The sequence below is a fragment of the Erpetoichthys calabaricus genome, chromosome 2 (genome assembly GCF_900747795.2).
Source record: "Erpetoichthys calabaricus chromosome 2, fErpCal1.3, whole genome shotgun sequence".
NCBI classification, from domain to species: Eukaryota; Metazoa; Chordata; class Cladistia; order Polypteriformes; family Polypteridae; genus Erpetoichthys; species Erpetoichthys calabaricus.
Genome location: NC_041395.2, coordinates 192,564,947 through 192,580,459, shown reverse-complemented (window position 1 = coordinate 192,580,459; position 15,513 = coordinate 192,564,947). Strand labels below are relative to the sequence as shown.

General features: G+C 40.1%; 1 protein-coding gene across 1 annotated transcript in view; it reads right to left on the bottom strand.

Annotated features, from left to right (window-relative positions):
* uggt1 (UDP-glucose glycoprotein glucosyltransferase 1) overlaps positions 1-15,513 on the bottom strand; it is a 234,292-nt gene that overhangs the window by 50,870 nt on the left and 167,909 nt on the right. Inside the window, 4 exon segments of the mRNA XM_051921917.1 lie at positions 5,115-5,304; positions 5,602-5,681; positions 7,339-7,441; positions 9,635-9,730. Of these exon segments, the coding sequence (XP_051777877.1) occupies positions 5,115-5,304; positions 5,602-5,681; positions 7,339-7,441; positions 9,635-9,730 (469 nt within the window).

Genomic DNA, 15,513 nt, shown 5'->3' with positions numbered 1-15,513 from the left:
AATTAAAGCTCTTAAGTCTGTCTATTGACTTCCATTTAGAGACAATTGTAAAGTCTTTTTCACATATAAAGTTTACCTACTTCTCCCCCTAGCTTACAAAATGTATTTACAGTAATCCCTCGCTATATCGCGATTCGCCTTTCGCGGCTTCACTCCATCGCGGATTTTATATGTAAGCATATTTAAATATATATCGCGGATTTTTTGCTGCTTCGTGGGTTTCTGCGGACAATGGGTCTTTTAATTTCTGGTACATGCTTCCTCAGTTGGTTTGCCCAGTTGATTTCATACAAGGGACACTATTGGCAGATGGCTGAGAAGCTACCCAACTTACTTTCTCTCTCTCTCTCTCTTGCGTTGACGTAGGGGGGCTGTTCGCACACCTAGACGATACGGACACTCGTCTAAAAATGCTGAAAGATTATCTTCACGTTGCTATCTTTTGTGCAGCTTCAGCTGCTTCCTGAAACGACATGCTGAACGTTGCTTCGCATACTTAAAAGCTCAAAGGGCACGTATTGATTTTTTTCTCTGTCTCTCTCTCTGCTCCTGACGGAGGGGGTGTGAGCTGCCGCCTTCAACAGCTTTGTGCCGTGGTGCTTCGCATACTTAAAAGCCAAACAGCACTATTGATTTGTTTGCTCCTTTGAAGAGGAAGATATGTTTGCATTCTTTTAATTATGAGACTGAACTGTCATCTCTGTCTTGTCATGGAGGACAGTTTAAAATTTTGAAAAAGAGACAAATGTTTGTTTGCAGTGTTTGAATAACGTTCCTGTCTCTCTACAACCTCCTGTGTTTCTGCGCAAATCTGTGACCCAAGCATGACAATATAAAAATAACCATATAAACATATGGTTTCTACTTCGCGGATTTTCTTATTTCGCGGGTGGCTCTGGAACGCAACCCCCGCGATGGAGGAGGGATTACTGTACACATTATTATGTCAGTGTATAAATTACCATGTCAGGACAGAGTTCTGCATAAAAATCTGATGATCAATAAAGCTAGTGTAGGAGGCACTCTTTTTAGCTTTAAAGCACTCACACAGTAATAAGCTCATACAGCATGTCTTTTAGCCATACTAGTAATAACTCTATAGGGTTCTGCAGCTATATTTAAATCAGTTTAATAAAAAAAAACATTTAATTGGAAATAAACACTGCTTCAGAGATTATCAGAAGGTTACCACAAAAAATGAAAACTTGCAAGGTCAATGACCAACTACAGTAGTGAATGTCTGTGAGCATTTAATCTGTTCTCTGTGACACATTGCGGAATGAGCCTGGAATCTTTATTTATTGACAAAAATGTGGTTGCAAAGCTGCAAAAAATATATTTACCAGAAAAGTGTTCTAAATCCTAATTGAAGATGTACATACACAAGTGAAAGTAAGGGTGAGAGGTTCAAGGGAGAAATTTAAGGCAGCTGTCACCCAATCTAACTTCTAAAGAAACCTCTTTGCCATTCAACTGAAAAGGTGTGTTAGGTGGAGTAGTAATCTATCAGAGTGAGATGTGGCCAATAAAGAGGCAAATGAAATGAGGTCCAGAGAGGAGACCAAAGAAGATGGGATTAGGTGGTGTTGGATGATACATAAATTATGGGTCTCACTCCAAAGGCTGGCCAAGGACAACACAGAATAGAGAAAACAGATCTCAAGCAACCAGCTAACCTTATCAGAAGGTAACCACAAAAAAATTAAAAGTCGCATCAGGTCAATGATTAACTAGTGAATGTTTGTGATCAGTTAATCAGTTCTCTGTGACACATTGTGAAATGTGGTTGAAAAACTGCAAAAAGATATTCACCAGGAAAGCGTGCTATTTCCTAAATGAAGGCCTCTACTGTAGACCACTGTATACATTCCCTCAATGCCTTTCCCTATGCAACAAATAATTCCCATATCCAATTAGGCTTCACTTAAAAATGGACATATACCATAAACTGTATGGAATAAATAACATTTTAATAATGTAAGATTTATAATCCTAAAGCAAGATCTTGGCCTAAGTTAATACTGCTTTGTCTCCATTTATTAAAATGCAGTTTTCTTCATTTCAATTTCATTTAGTTCAGTTTATTCATAATTAAGTACACTAATACTTATGTGCATACTCTACAGCAATTTAATGCATAAAGTGAGAATAATACAAAAACAAATAAAAACTTGATTTAATTTTTAATAGATATAAAATATATAGACTGTAGTTTTAAGTCCAAATTGTATTTGTCCTATGTAAGGGCGAGTTATAATAAGGATGTTTCCAAAGGTGAATGACAACACTTTGATGTTGTTGCCCCTTTCATTAAGGATATCTCGGTACTTTGCAACATTCATCTTTTAAACCCTGGCTAGTTTCCCAGGCTTTGCTACTAAAAAACCCATCCCAACAGCATGATGCTGCCACTACCATGCTTCCACTGTTGAATTAGTATTGTGTAGATGATAAGGAGTGCCTGGTTTCTTCTAGGCATTACACTTAAAATTGAGGCCAAACAGTTAAATCTTGGTTTCATCAGAGCAGATTGTCTTGTTTCTCATAGCCCTTTAAATGCCATTTTGCAAACTTCATGTGGGCTTTCATGTGTTGTCTGGCCAGGTCAGGGAGAAGGCACTGGTAAAGCGTGTTGTCGCACCCACTACACAACAAAACAACTCAGGGTTTTCTGGTTGTCAACCCCCTAGGCATACATGTGGTTCTGCCGCAGCCAGGTGTTATGTGGGCATCCCCTTGGCCTGGTCCAGCCACTGGGGTCTTCATTGAAGAGGATTATGCGACCTGGATCACACTCAGTGCTGTAACTGACGCTCCCTCTCACAATGCAGGTAATATGTCTCATTTGGGACTCCGTGAGCAACCGCTCATTCGACACAAAGTCAAACCAGCGGGAGCTAAAGATTCTCAGAAGAGGCACAGTACCAAAGGAGTCCAGTCTTCATCTCAGGTCACTGGATAGCGTTCATGTCTTGCAACCATATAGCAAGACAAGAAGCATCAGGACTCTAAAGACTTGGACCTTCGTCCTTTTGCATAGATATCGGGAGTGCCACACACACATTCACACATTTCCAGCAACCTCATGACCCGCCCATGCTCTCCTGGATTGGTCTACTGACTTCATAGGAAGAGGCACCAGAGACATGAATGTCACTGCTGAGGTAAGTAAACCTCTCGAGAAGGTCGACACTCTCTCTGCAGACAGACATGCTGCTGATGGCTGTGCTTAAGAGGTCATTAAAGGCCTGGATCCTGGATTTTATCCAGGACACTCGCAAGCCCAGACACTCAGACTCCTCACATTGAACTGAGTAGGAGCAAGAACACACCCTTGAGGAACACCAGAATCAACTGAGATAAACTCTGCCTCCACTCTACACAGCACTCACAGTACCAATGTACAGGCAAGCCGTGATATCCAGTAATTTCGTTGTGTTAGGGGTTTCCGCTAAGTCTCAGGATGTCCCACAGGGTAGCTTGATCAAATGAGTCGAAAGCTTCATGAAAATCGACAAGGCTGCAAAGAAACTCTGCAGATATTTGTGTTTGCGCTCAATGAGAACCCACAGTTCCAGGATATGGTCGATGGTAGACTTTTTAGGTGTAAAACAGGACTGCTCCAGTCACTGGTAGGTGGGGAGGTGATTACCGATCCTATTGAGGATGAGCCAAGGAAGTACCTTACCAGGCACCGAGAGCAGTGTTGTCCCTTTGTAGTTGCCGCAATCCAGGCGATCACCCTTCTACTCCTTATAGGGACAACAAGTCCCATTTTTCAGTCAGTTGGGATGATGCCTATCTCCCAAATGGAAGCAAATATTGCTTGCAATGCTTGGAGGATAGCCTTACCACCCGCCTGGAGAAGTTCAACCCGAATACCACAGATCCCTGCAGCCTTCCCTACCCTCACCTGGCTCACCACCCGTGAAATCTCAGTGAGACTGGGTAGTTCACAACTAATTGGAGGATCAGCCTCAAGAACTGTGGACCCAGAGATGTCCAACATCACTAAACCATAGAAGGTGTGTCACTTGCTCACAGATTCCTCTAACAAATACCTCCTTATCTGCCGTTGCAGCCATCTTTCTCAGATCCCGGTACAGACCGGAGTCACCATCAAACCGTGCAGTGTGACTCCTCTCGATGATACCCAGGGTGCCCACCAAGATGAAACACCTCCTTCTGGGAACACTGGTAACACCAAACCAACCCTCAGTAACCTGGCTGTGAACATTGCTGGAAAATAATTACTTTTGCCCTGCACAAAGTAGATGTCTTAACAAATATGCCAAATCTATAATATAAAATCTGTGGAGGATTGTAAAGGGAGTTTTAAAGAATTTACTCTAAGTGTGTGTAAACTTTTCCCGGGTCCTCCCTGCGTGGAGTTTGCATGTTCTCCCTGCGTCTGCGTGGGTTTCCTCCAGGTACTCCGGTTTCCTCCCACAGTCCTAAGACATGCAGGTTAGGTCGATTGGTGATTCTAAATTGGCCCTAGTGTGTGCTTGGTGTGTGGGTCCTGCGGTGGGTTGGCGCCCTGCCCGGGACTGGTTCCCTGCCTTGTGCCCTGTGTTGGCTGGGATTGGCTCCAGCAGACCCCCGTGACCCTGTGTTCAGATTCAGCGGGTTGGATAATGGATGGATGTGTGTAAACTTCTGACTTCAACTGCAGCCTCATTAGGCCAAATGTTTCAGAAGTGCCCCAAATTAACACCATTTTGGACAAAAATCTTTAAATACTTATCAGACAGCCTTGGTGCCACAATCACTCCTAACCAATTAATAGCTATATCTGATATACTTCCAGCTGGGCTTAAATTGGAGAAAGACAAATTGATTGTAATTGCCTACTGTATTGTATACTACTAGCACTTAGACTTCTCCTTTTAAACTTAAAGAATCACACCCCCCTTTTATAAATCAGTGGGTAACTGACGTTCTATATTATTTGAACTTTGGGTGGGGGTTCTAATTCTCCCTTTGAGAATCTGCCCAAAACATTTTCAAAAAATGGCATGACTTAAATATGAAATAAATATATAATATATATTAAATATATAACCTAGCTACAAGAAAGGAACTTTTTTGCCTCTCTTCTTAGAATAACTCACCTCTTCCAAATATATATTATCCAAGTCATAACGTGTATGGACTGACTCCACCATCCAGCTTTCAGGTGTATTCAGGTTAAGTGTGAAAAGGGGAGAATGAGGCATGTCCAAGAATTTTGCAATAGGACCTGGAGCAAAACTATTGTCCACCATAAAAGAAATTTCAGGTTCTAGAACATAGCGATAAAAGCTGGAATACAAAAAAATGACAAAATGTAAAAATAATACATTATTAAAATATACTCAATAAATGAAAAATGAATTAAGTGTAAAATCCTAAGTGAGCAAAAACCTTGAAAATACAATAAAATATATAAGAGAGAGTCACATTTATTGCTGGTGCATCAATGTAACAAAAGGAAAGCTATTAATTTTAAGGAAATTCAGAACTGTAACTACACAATTCTTAGAATTTAAATACATTTTAATCATAAATTGACATGGAAACCTGATGCTAGCTTAATAATCTACAGAATATACACCTCACCTTTTTAAAGGCATGTCAGATAGCTTAGACTGACAATTCATGAACACTCTGAGGTTCATGTTGATTAGTTGCTTTAGAACCTGAAATAAAGTTGGAAAAACAAATCGATTAGATTAAACAGAACTTCATTTGTACCCAGGGGAAATTTTGTTTTTTACAGAAACTCAAGTCAATCAATTGACAAGACAGACAGAGGTCTGAAAACACACCAAAATGCTAAAAAAGGTAGAGTATTAAAAAGAAAAAAAAATTCTCACTTGGCAGTCACAGTGAGGCATATTACAGGAGCTCCAATAACATTTCCTGACACACTTTTGCTATATGATTTGTTGGCCTAAAGTACTCAGTATAAATCTGTCAGAGAGAGAGGATGTGAAGCATTGTTCATAATGGCACTGTTTTGTTAAAAATCTCTCCTTCGCCACTACCTCCAGAGGATCCAGGGCGTGTCCCTTAACTGGGAATGCCCTTTTAATTAGTTTGTTGATTTGGTGGTCCATGTAATAAGAAAATAAAACCTGCTTTGCCTTTTGTTATATATTTCCTCTGTGTTATGAGACCAGTCCAACCTGTCATTGATGTGGACCCCCCAAGTACTCAACATATACTCCGTGAAAAGTGACTGGACATAGAGGCTGTTTGGTGCAGCAAAATTCAATAACCAGTTCCTGGTTTTGCTGATGTAAAGCTGCAGTCAATTCTTTCCGCACCAAGAAAGGAACAAACTAATGAGAGATGTTGTTGAAGCAGAAACCTTGACATCCTTTAAGAAGAATCTGGATGCGTTACTGGGACTGCTATAAGCTAAACAAACAGGCTTGATGGACTGAATGGTCTCCTCTTGTTTGTCAAATTTCTTATGTTTCTTAAGACACAAAGTTCGTCATCCGACTCCTTACTCTATCTCATCACCCTTATCAATACACCCCATCTGAGTTTATCTGAGAATTTCTGAAATGACATGACCTAATGTTATTTTTATAGTCTGAGGTATAAAGGAGACATGACTGATCTTTGTGATGCTATTCTGTTGCTAACATCCATATCAAAAATGCAGTCTTTGAGCTTCAAAAACTGCAGTCTGCCCGACAGATATACATACAGTATATACACACACACACACACAAATGCCTTCATTCTATATATATAATTTGAGGTATATAAAAGGGATAAAACTTTCAAATACAAAAACTATTGCTAAATCAGACATCTTTACAAAAATGATGATTGAATGTGTACTGAAAGGTAGAAAATCACAGCAATGTTATCTTTCATGCTAATATTTATAAAGTACAATGAGTACAAAGTAGAAAGCTGAAAGTTACACAACTGTCATTTAGGTATTTCTGCTACTGTTAACCTTAGTTTCTTTGGAATATACAACAAAGAAAACTTTAAGATGGTTTCAAAAGTAGTTCACTAAATTGCAATTAATTCTTAGAATTTAGAACAGAAAACTTGGAATTTGATTACTTCACCTATATCCTTTTTCCTTAAAATAAAAAGATGACACAAAGAGATAATCTACACAAAGCAATACATTTTCATTGATTAGCCTGTTTATTAAACTGCAGTAGATGCTCAAACATTTCTATTAATATTACTACCATTCACAATTTTCCAAAACTAAGCAGTTGAATATTTAAGATAAGAAAACATGTATCATGTGCCCTTAAGAGAATTTTAAAGCATTCTGGTAGAACAGTGAACATTGCATTGTACTATTTAATATCTCACCATCAGTAGTGGTGCAAGCTTTTGTGCATCTCTAGTTGCAGGGTCAACAATAGCCACCACATCAAAATAGACTTCTCCTTCCTTGGGTCGTAGTTTGATTGCACTATTATGAAAAACAGAGTGACAATCTAAGCTAAAATCTTCAAAATCAGAAAATTTTCAAATAGCAACACAGGTTGTTTCCAAATTTTATATTTTAATTGTTGTCCGCATATGTGAGGGTAGGAACTTTGAATGTTGGAAGTATGACTGGTAAGGGGAGAGAGTTAGCAGATATGATGGAGAGAAGGAAGATTGATATATTGCACATGCAATAAACTGAATGGAAGGGAAGTAAGGCCAGGTTGATCAGCGGTGGATTCAAATTGTTCTATCATGGTATGGATAGGAGGAGAAATGGGGCAGGGGTTATTCTGAAGGAACTGTATGTCAAGAGTGTTTTGGAGGTGAAAAGAGGATCAGACAGAGTAATGAGTATAAAGCTGGAAATTGGCAGTGTGATGATGAAGGTTGTTATTGCATATGCCCCGCAAGTTAGGTGTTCGATGGAGGAGAACAAAGATTTTTGGAGTGAGTTGGATGAAGTGATGAACAGTGTACCCAAGGGACAGAAAGTGGTGATTGGTGCGGATTTCAATGGACATGTTGGTGAAGGGAATAGAGGAGATGAGGAGGTGATGGGTAGGTATGGTGTCAAGGAGAGGAATGAAGAAGGTCAGATGATAGTGGATTTTGCCAAAAGGATGGGCATGCTATGGTGAATATGTATTTTAAGAAGAGGGAGGAATGTAGGGTGACGTACAAGAGTGGAGGAAGATTCACACAGGTAGATTACATCCTATGCAGAAGAGTCAATCTGAAAGAGATTGAAGACTGCAAAGTGGTGGCAGGGGAAAGTGTAGTTAAGCAGCTTAGGATGGTGGTCTGTAGGATGACGATGGAGATCAAGAAGAGGAAGAGACTGAGGGCAGAGCCAAGGATCAAATGGTGGAATCTGAAAAAGGGAGACTGCAAGGTTGAGTTTAGGGAGAAGGTGAGACAGGCACTGGGTAGTGAAGAGTTACCAGACAGTTGGGAAACTACAGCAGAAGTAGTAAGGGTGACAGCAAGAAGAGTGCTTGGAGTGACATCTGGACAGAGGAAGGAGGAAAAGGAAACTTGGTGGTGGAATGGGGAAGTACAGGAGAGTATACAGAGGAAGAGGATGGCAAAGAAGTGGGATAGTCAGAGAGATGCAGAAAGTAGACAAGAGTACAAGGATATAAGGCGCAAGGAGAAGAGAGAGGTGGGGAAGGCTAAAGAAAAGGCATATAAGTTGTATGAAAGGTTGGACTCTAAGGAGGGAGAAAAGGACCTGTACCGATTGGAAAGACAGAAGGACCGAGTTGGTAAAGATGTGCAGCAGGTTAGGGTGATAAAGGATACAGATGGAAATGTACTCATAAGCGAGGAGAGTGTGTTGAGCAGATGGAAAGAGTACTTTGAGAGGCTGATGAATGAAGACAATGAGAGAGAGAAGAGGTTGGTTGATGTAGAGATAGTGAATCAGGAAGTGCAATGGATTAGCAAGGAGGAAGTAAGGACAGCTATGAAGAGGATGAAAAATGGAAGGGCCGTTGGTCCAGATGACATACCTGTGGAAGCATGGAAATGTTTAGAAGAGATGGCAGTGGAGTTTTTACCCAGATTGTTTAATGGAATCTTGGAAAGTGAGATGATGCCTGAGGAGTGGAGAGGAAGTATACTGATGCCGATAAGTACTCATTTCATATCTTTTGTGGAATCATTATAGTAAGCTTCACGCAAATATTTGTTTCTGTATTAAATCAGACTTCAACTATACATACATTTAATTCTCTGTAAATTCAAAATATGATCAGTGTAACTGAAATGTGTAAATTTGGAATCACATTAAGAGATACATAATTCAACACCCAGTCAGTTTGACTAAAAGACTAAAAAACAAAACTCTCCTTGCATATTTTAGTCATGTAAAAAGTACAAAAAGAGCAATGTTCTGAAAGAAAAATGTTATCCAAGATGATAAAACCTAGTTAAAATATCACAATAAAGTTTAAAGAAATGTATAAATTGCTCTCAATTAAATCCATAATCAAAATTATTACAACATATACATTCATTTAAAATATATTTTACATCAATTTTTGGGGGACTCAAGAAATTTCAAAATTGATCAAGTGTCAGTGTATTATGCTCTCTGTAATGGATTTGCATTCTATTCAAATTCAGAACACACCCTTAGGACATTAACAAATAGTTTAATGAAAAACCTTACCTATGGCGATCGTCAAAAAAATTATAATCAATCCTTGCATCCCCTTTTGGTTGTGAAGAAAGTAAAGCATCCACCTTCATAACCAAGTCACTGGCACTGCACAGTGAGGAGAAATACATAGTACAGAAGAAAGTTACCTATTTTGATTTTAAAACACAATGTAATGAACAATAACACAATTTGAAATTCCTACACTTGTCTAACCCTAATTTCTTCTATATTCTATATGACAAGTTATTTCACTATCAATAACTCAATGATCAACTATTTATGCCAGAGATATATGCAGCTTAGTTTTATTCATACAAATGCAATGATCACATACACTCACCTACCACTTTATTAGGTATAACTTGTTAGTATTGGGTTGGACCTCCCTTTTGCCTTCAGAACTACTGCAATTCTTCGTGGCATAGATTCAACAAGGTGCTGGAAACATTCCTCAGGGATTTTAGCCTATATTTACTTCATAGCATCATGCAGTTAGAACATTCAGCCCAACAAAGATTGTCAGTCCTATCCACTTGTTTCTTCCAAAATAAACATCAAGTCGAGTACTGAAAATCCCTAAAGTCTTACTGTCTACCACACTACTTGGTAGTTTATTTCAAGTGTCAATCGTTCTTTATGTAAAGAAAATCTTCCTAATGTTTGTGTGAAATTTACCCTTTACAAGTTTCCAACTGTGTCCCCGTGTTCTTGATGAACTCATTTTAAAATAACAGTTTCTATTCACTGTACTAATTCCTTTCATAATTTTTTTTTTGATTTTATTAAAATCACACATCATTCCATACAAATAAATCAATTTTTACAAACATAAGATTGAAAACAAATCAACACCCACCCCTGAGAAAGAAGGCTAAGCCAGCAGAATGAAACTTAAAGCTAGTAAAAATAAATAAATAGATGAATTAATAAGTGAATAATGACAAATCGAGAAATCCTCAGTGCTTTAAAAGCTTATTGTAAAATATTATCGATCAGATCCTGCCAGGTTCTGAAAAAGTTCTGCACAGATCCTCTAAGTGAGAATTTGATTTTTACCAGTTTCAAATAGTATATAACATGTTACTCACTGACTTAGAATAGGAGAGATAGAATTCTTCCTGTTGAGCAAGGTAAGTCTACGTGCCAATAGTGTAGTAAAGGCAATTACAGTTTGTTTGTACTTCTCCACTTTAAGCCCATCTGGGAGTACACCAAACACAGCTGTTAGTGGGTTAGGAAGGAGTGTGACACCAAGGCTGTCTGATAGGCATTTAAAGATTTGGTCCAAAATGATGTTAATTTGGTGCAGTTCCAGAACATGTGGCCCTGTGAGGCTGGAACTTGCTTGCAACGTTTGCAGGTTGGATCTTGACCTGGAAAGATTTTGGACAATTTTAAGCGAGACAGATGTGCTCAATATATAATTTTGAGTTGAATAATTGTATGCTTTGGCATATAGAGCTTGAATGGATTCTCTGCATTGCTACTTCCCACTCCTTTTCTGAAATATTGAGTGAGACATCCTTTTCCCACCGTCCTCTTTGAAAGGGAGGGACTGTAAAATGGTTTTATATATTACAGAAATGCTGTCTGAATCCTCAAGACTGATCAATATTTTTTCCGGCATAGAGGTAGGTGGGAGGTGAGGAAAACTGGGTGGGTTCTGTTTAACAAAGTTTCTGATTTGAAGGTAGTGAAAGAAATGTGTTGCTGGGAAGTTAAATTTGGAATGTAATTATTCGTAGGATGCAAAGACGTTGTCTATTTACAGATCTATCTCTATAAGTGATTTAATCCCAAATGTTTTCCAGACATTAAAAACTGCATATGTTTAAGAGGGTGGAAAAAGGTGGTTCTCATGCAGAGGTACCACGGTTAAAAGCTTCTTTATCTTAAAATGCTTTCTACATTGGTTCCATATTCGGAGTGAGTGAAGCACAATTGGGTTGTTAGTATATTGGCGATAACTTGCACTTATTGGGGTACAAAGCAAAGAATATAAAGACATACTGCAGGATTTTGTTTCTATTGCTGACCAAGCCTGTGTCTGTAATCTATTTGTGGCCATGTCCAGGTTTTTAAAGCTTGTATATTTGCTGCCCAGTAATAAAATTGAAAGTTAGGTAGAGCCATGCCAACCCTTAGGTCTTTGTAGGGTTGCTCTTTGGATACGAAGATGTTTTGAATTCCAAATAAATGTGGCTACGATTGAAACTATTTTTTTAAAAAATGATTTATTGATGTATATTGGAATGTTTTGAAAGAAAAAGAAAAGCTTAGGAAGAATATTCATCTTAACAATGTTAATTCTTCCAGCTAAAGTGAGATGAAGGGTTGACTATCAATGTAAGTCTTGCTTAATTTTTTCCATACAGACAGCGAAATTTTGTTAATAGAGAGCTTTATGTCTACTTGTAATGTTTACCCGGCTGTGGTGAACCTGGTCACTTCAGACGTGACTGTCCAAACAAGAGTCCGCCACCACCACCCCCTCTCCCAGAGCTCAATGACATTCCTTGGTCCTAGGAATTAGCAGGGACCCCCAGCCATTTCTTCCAGTTTCCTCTGCTTACCCGTCATGCTGACACAGATCCTTTACTGACTTTGACAGTAAATGGCAAGGAAACTGTCTTCCTTGTGGATACGGAAGCCACACGCTCCACTTTGTCACTGTTGGAGGTCCCTGCCTCGAAAGACACTGTGAAGGTTCTCACTGCTTCAGGACAACCACACACTTTACTAGTTTCAAAGCCTCTGCAAGTGCAACTCAGCACCGACAGCTCTCCATTGACTCATCGCTTCCTGTTAAATCATCTGTGCCCTGTCAATCTACTGGGAAGAGACCTCATGACTAAACTGTCAGTCTCAATCTCACTGACAGAACAAGGATTTTGCTGCTCCATTCCTAAGCTCCTGTGCCAAACTTCCCCACACCCCAAACCTCTTTTGCAGCCTGGACCCTAGACATCTTCCCACACACCCTTCTCCTTAAAGCCCTACACTCTTTTTTTTCATGCATCTTTCCCCACCTTCAAGTCCCCGACACCCTCCACTGTACTGCCCAATATTTCCCCACTGAAGTAGACATGCCTTGGTTAGAATCTTTTCTCTCTTCAGGTACTTGCCCAGAGATCCTTCATATCCCTTGCATTTTCAATTCATCTACTAAAGCTGCTGCTTCAGTCCATCTCACATACTCACAGAACATTTTCTATCTAGGAGGTTCGGTTCCCCACGTTTCTTTGGCCAAATCTAACACCGTTCGTTGGGTTGAAATTGGGGACTGGGTTGAGCAATGTCTAAATAGGACTGATTGGCAATACGTCGCTCCAGGCATTTTTGATACTTCAGACCATCTGATAACTAAGGTATTAATCCAGATTGACCTGCCGGTCATTCGTTCCCTTTGTCACCCTTCTCTTTCTCTATGCTCTCTACAAACTGACTTTTTCCCATGGCTTTCTTCAATTCCTGACACCCTATGGTCTCAGGGAAAGAACGATTTTGGCAGGATCGCAAATTGTGAACCTCTGGTGGTTTTTCCGAAGTCATCCTTCCGTCCTCGCCGTGCGCAATATCCTCTTTCTTCCGAGGCCGAACTCGGAATTGCTGCTGTACATAAAGACCTCGTTGAAAGGGGGACTATAATTCCTATCAAATATTCTCCTGTAAACTCTCCTATTCTGCCAGTAAAGAAGGCTGATGGCTCTTGGCGCTTTGTCCAAGACCTCAGACAAGTTAATTCTGCTATTTTTCCTAGGGCACCGATTGTCCCTAATCCTTCCACTATTCTCTCTATGATTCCTGCAACGGCTCGTTACTTCTCAGTAATTGACTTAGCAAATGCTTTCTTTTCTATTCCTGTACATCCTGATTCTCAGTTTTGGTTTGCTTTTACTTTTCAAAACTGCCGTTGGACATGGACCGTTATGCCACAAGGTTATACAGAGGCTCCTTGTGTATACGGCCAAGCGCTTGCTCAGAACCTGGAAGGCTTCTGGCCTAACAGGGAGAGTGCATTGATACAGTACGTCGACGATTTATTACTCTGTAGCGAAACAGAATGCATGCACACAAGATACAGAATTATTGCTCAAGTATCTTGCGGAAAATGGGCACAAGGTCTCTAAGGCCAAGCTGCAGCTAGTTCAAACCACTGTCAAGTACTTGGGTCATGACATCACTTGTGGTACCAGAGCTCTGTCAAAAGACCGAATTACCACCATCCAAAACCTTCCAAGACCGGTCACAAAACAACAGGTCATGTCTGTATTGGGCATTTTAGGTTACTGTCAACAATGAATTTTAAATTTTTCTGAAAGAGCACAGCCTTTACAAAATCTAGCTAACACTGCCGACCTTCCTCTTTCTGGTCGTATACAGTGGAATGAGCAGGCTGAGAAGGCTCTATGTGATTTAAAAAGTGCACTACTTTCTGCGCCAGCTTTAGGACTCCCTGACTATTCTCGTCCATTCACTCTGTTCGTGGACGAAAAAGGGGGATATATGAATGCAGAACTAACACAGCTCCATGGAGAAAAACAGAGGCCAATAGCCTATTTTTCGAAAAAATTGGATCCAGTGGCTATGGGACTTCCAACCTGTCTCAGAGCAGTAGCAGCCACAACAGAAGCCGTGCTAGCCAGTACAGATATAGTGCTCATGAGCCCTCTAACAGTAAAGGTGCCTCACACCGTACACTCCATTTTAGTACAGGCCAAAATCTCACATCTCACTACTGCTAGAGCAATACACTATCAAAACGTACTCTGTACTCTGCCAAATGTCACAATTGAAAGATGCTCCACTTTAAACCCAGCCAATGTTCCTCCCACTGAAGAACAAGGGGAGCCACATAACTGTTATGATGAAATAACTTAAGGTCTTAAAACCTAGGCCAGACCTGCAGGAAACTCCACTAGAAACAGGAGAAGTACTCTACGTAGGCAGACGTTCCTTGCGATTGGATAATGGAACACCCTCAACCAGCTATGCAGTGGTCAAAGGTGACCACCTGCTGGAAGCAAACCGAATTTCTTCAAGTTTAAGTGCGCAAGCAGCTGAATTAATAGCTCTCATCCGAGCTTGTCAGTTGTCAGAAGGAAAAATCATAACAATTTACACTGATTCCAGGTATGCCTTCGGAGTCTGCCATGATCATGGAGCATTGTGGAAATTAAGGGGATTCAAAACCAGTACTGGTAAGCCATCCAACATCAGAAATTAGTCGAATCCCTCCTCGAAGCTATAATAAAACCATCAAGACTGGCAATAGTTAAATGCCAGGCCCACACTAGGAAACAAGATCCTGTCAGCAAAGGAAACGACCTGGCTGATCACTTTGCTAAACAGGCTGCCTATAATAACACACCAATCTATTTATTCCAACAGAAAGATGACAAAGACCCTGATAATCAAATTCTCTCTTTACAGAGTGTAGCCACGGACAGAGAAAAGAGAAAATGGTCCAAAGAAGGATCCCTCTCTGATGGGGTCTGGACCCATAAGCAAAATAACAAACCTTTCCTCCCAAAAGCTCCTTTCCCAGGTATGGCAAAAATCGCACATGGCCTGGATCACGCTGAAAAGGATGCAATGACTCAAGATGTCGAGGGACATTGGGAAGCCACAGGTTTCTCCACGTATGCAGAGCAATTCTGCAGACGTTGTGCATTATGTCAAAAATTTAATGTAGGTAAAGGTACTCAGGTAAGTCCCGCCGTCACACCTAACCCAATGGGTCCATTTGAACATCTTCAAATGGACTTCATCGAATTAACACCGTCTAAGGGCTACCGTTACTGCTTGGTAATTGTCGATATGTTCTCCTGATGGGTGGAAGCTTTCCCTTCCAAACATGCAGATGCCAAAACTGTGGCAAAAGCCTT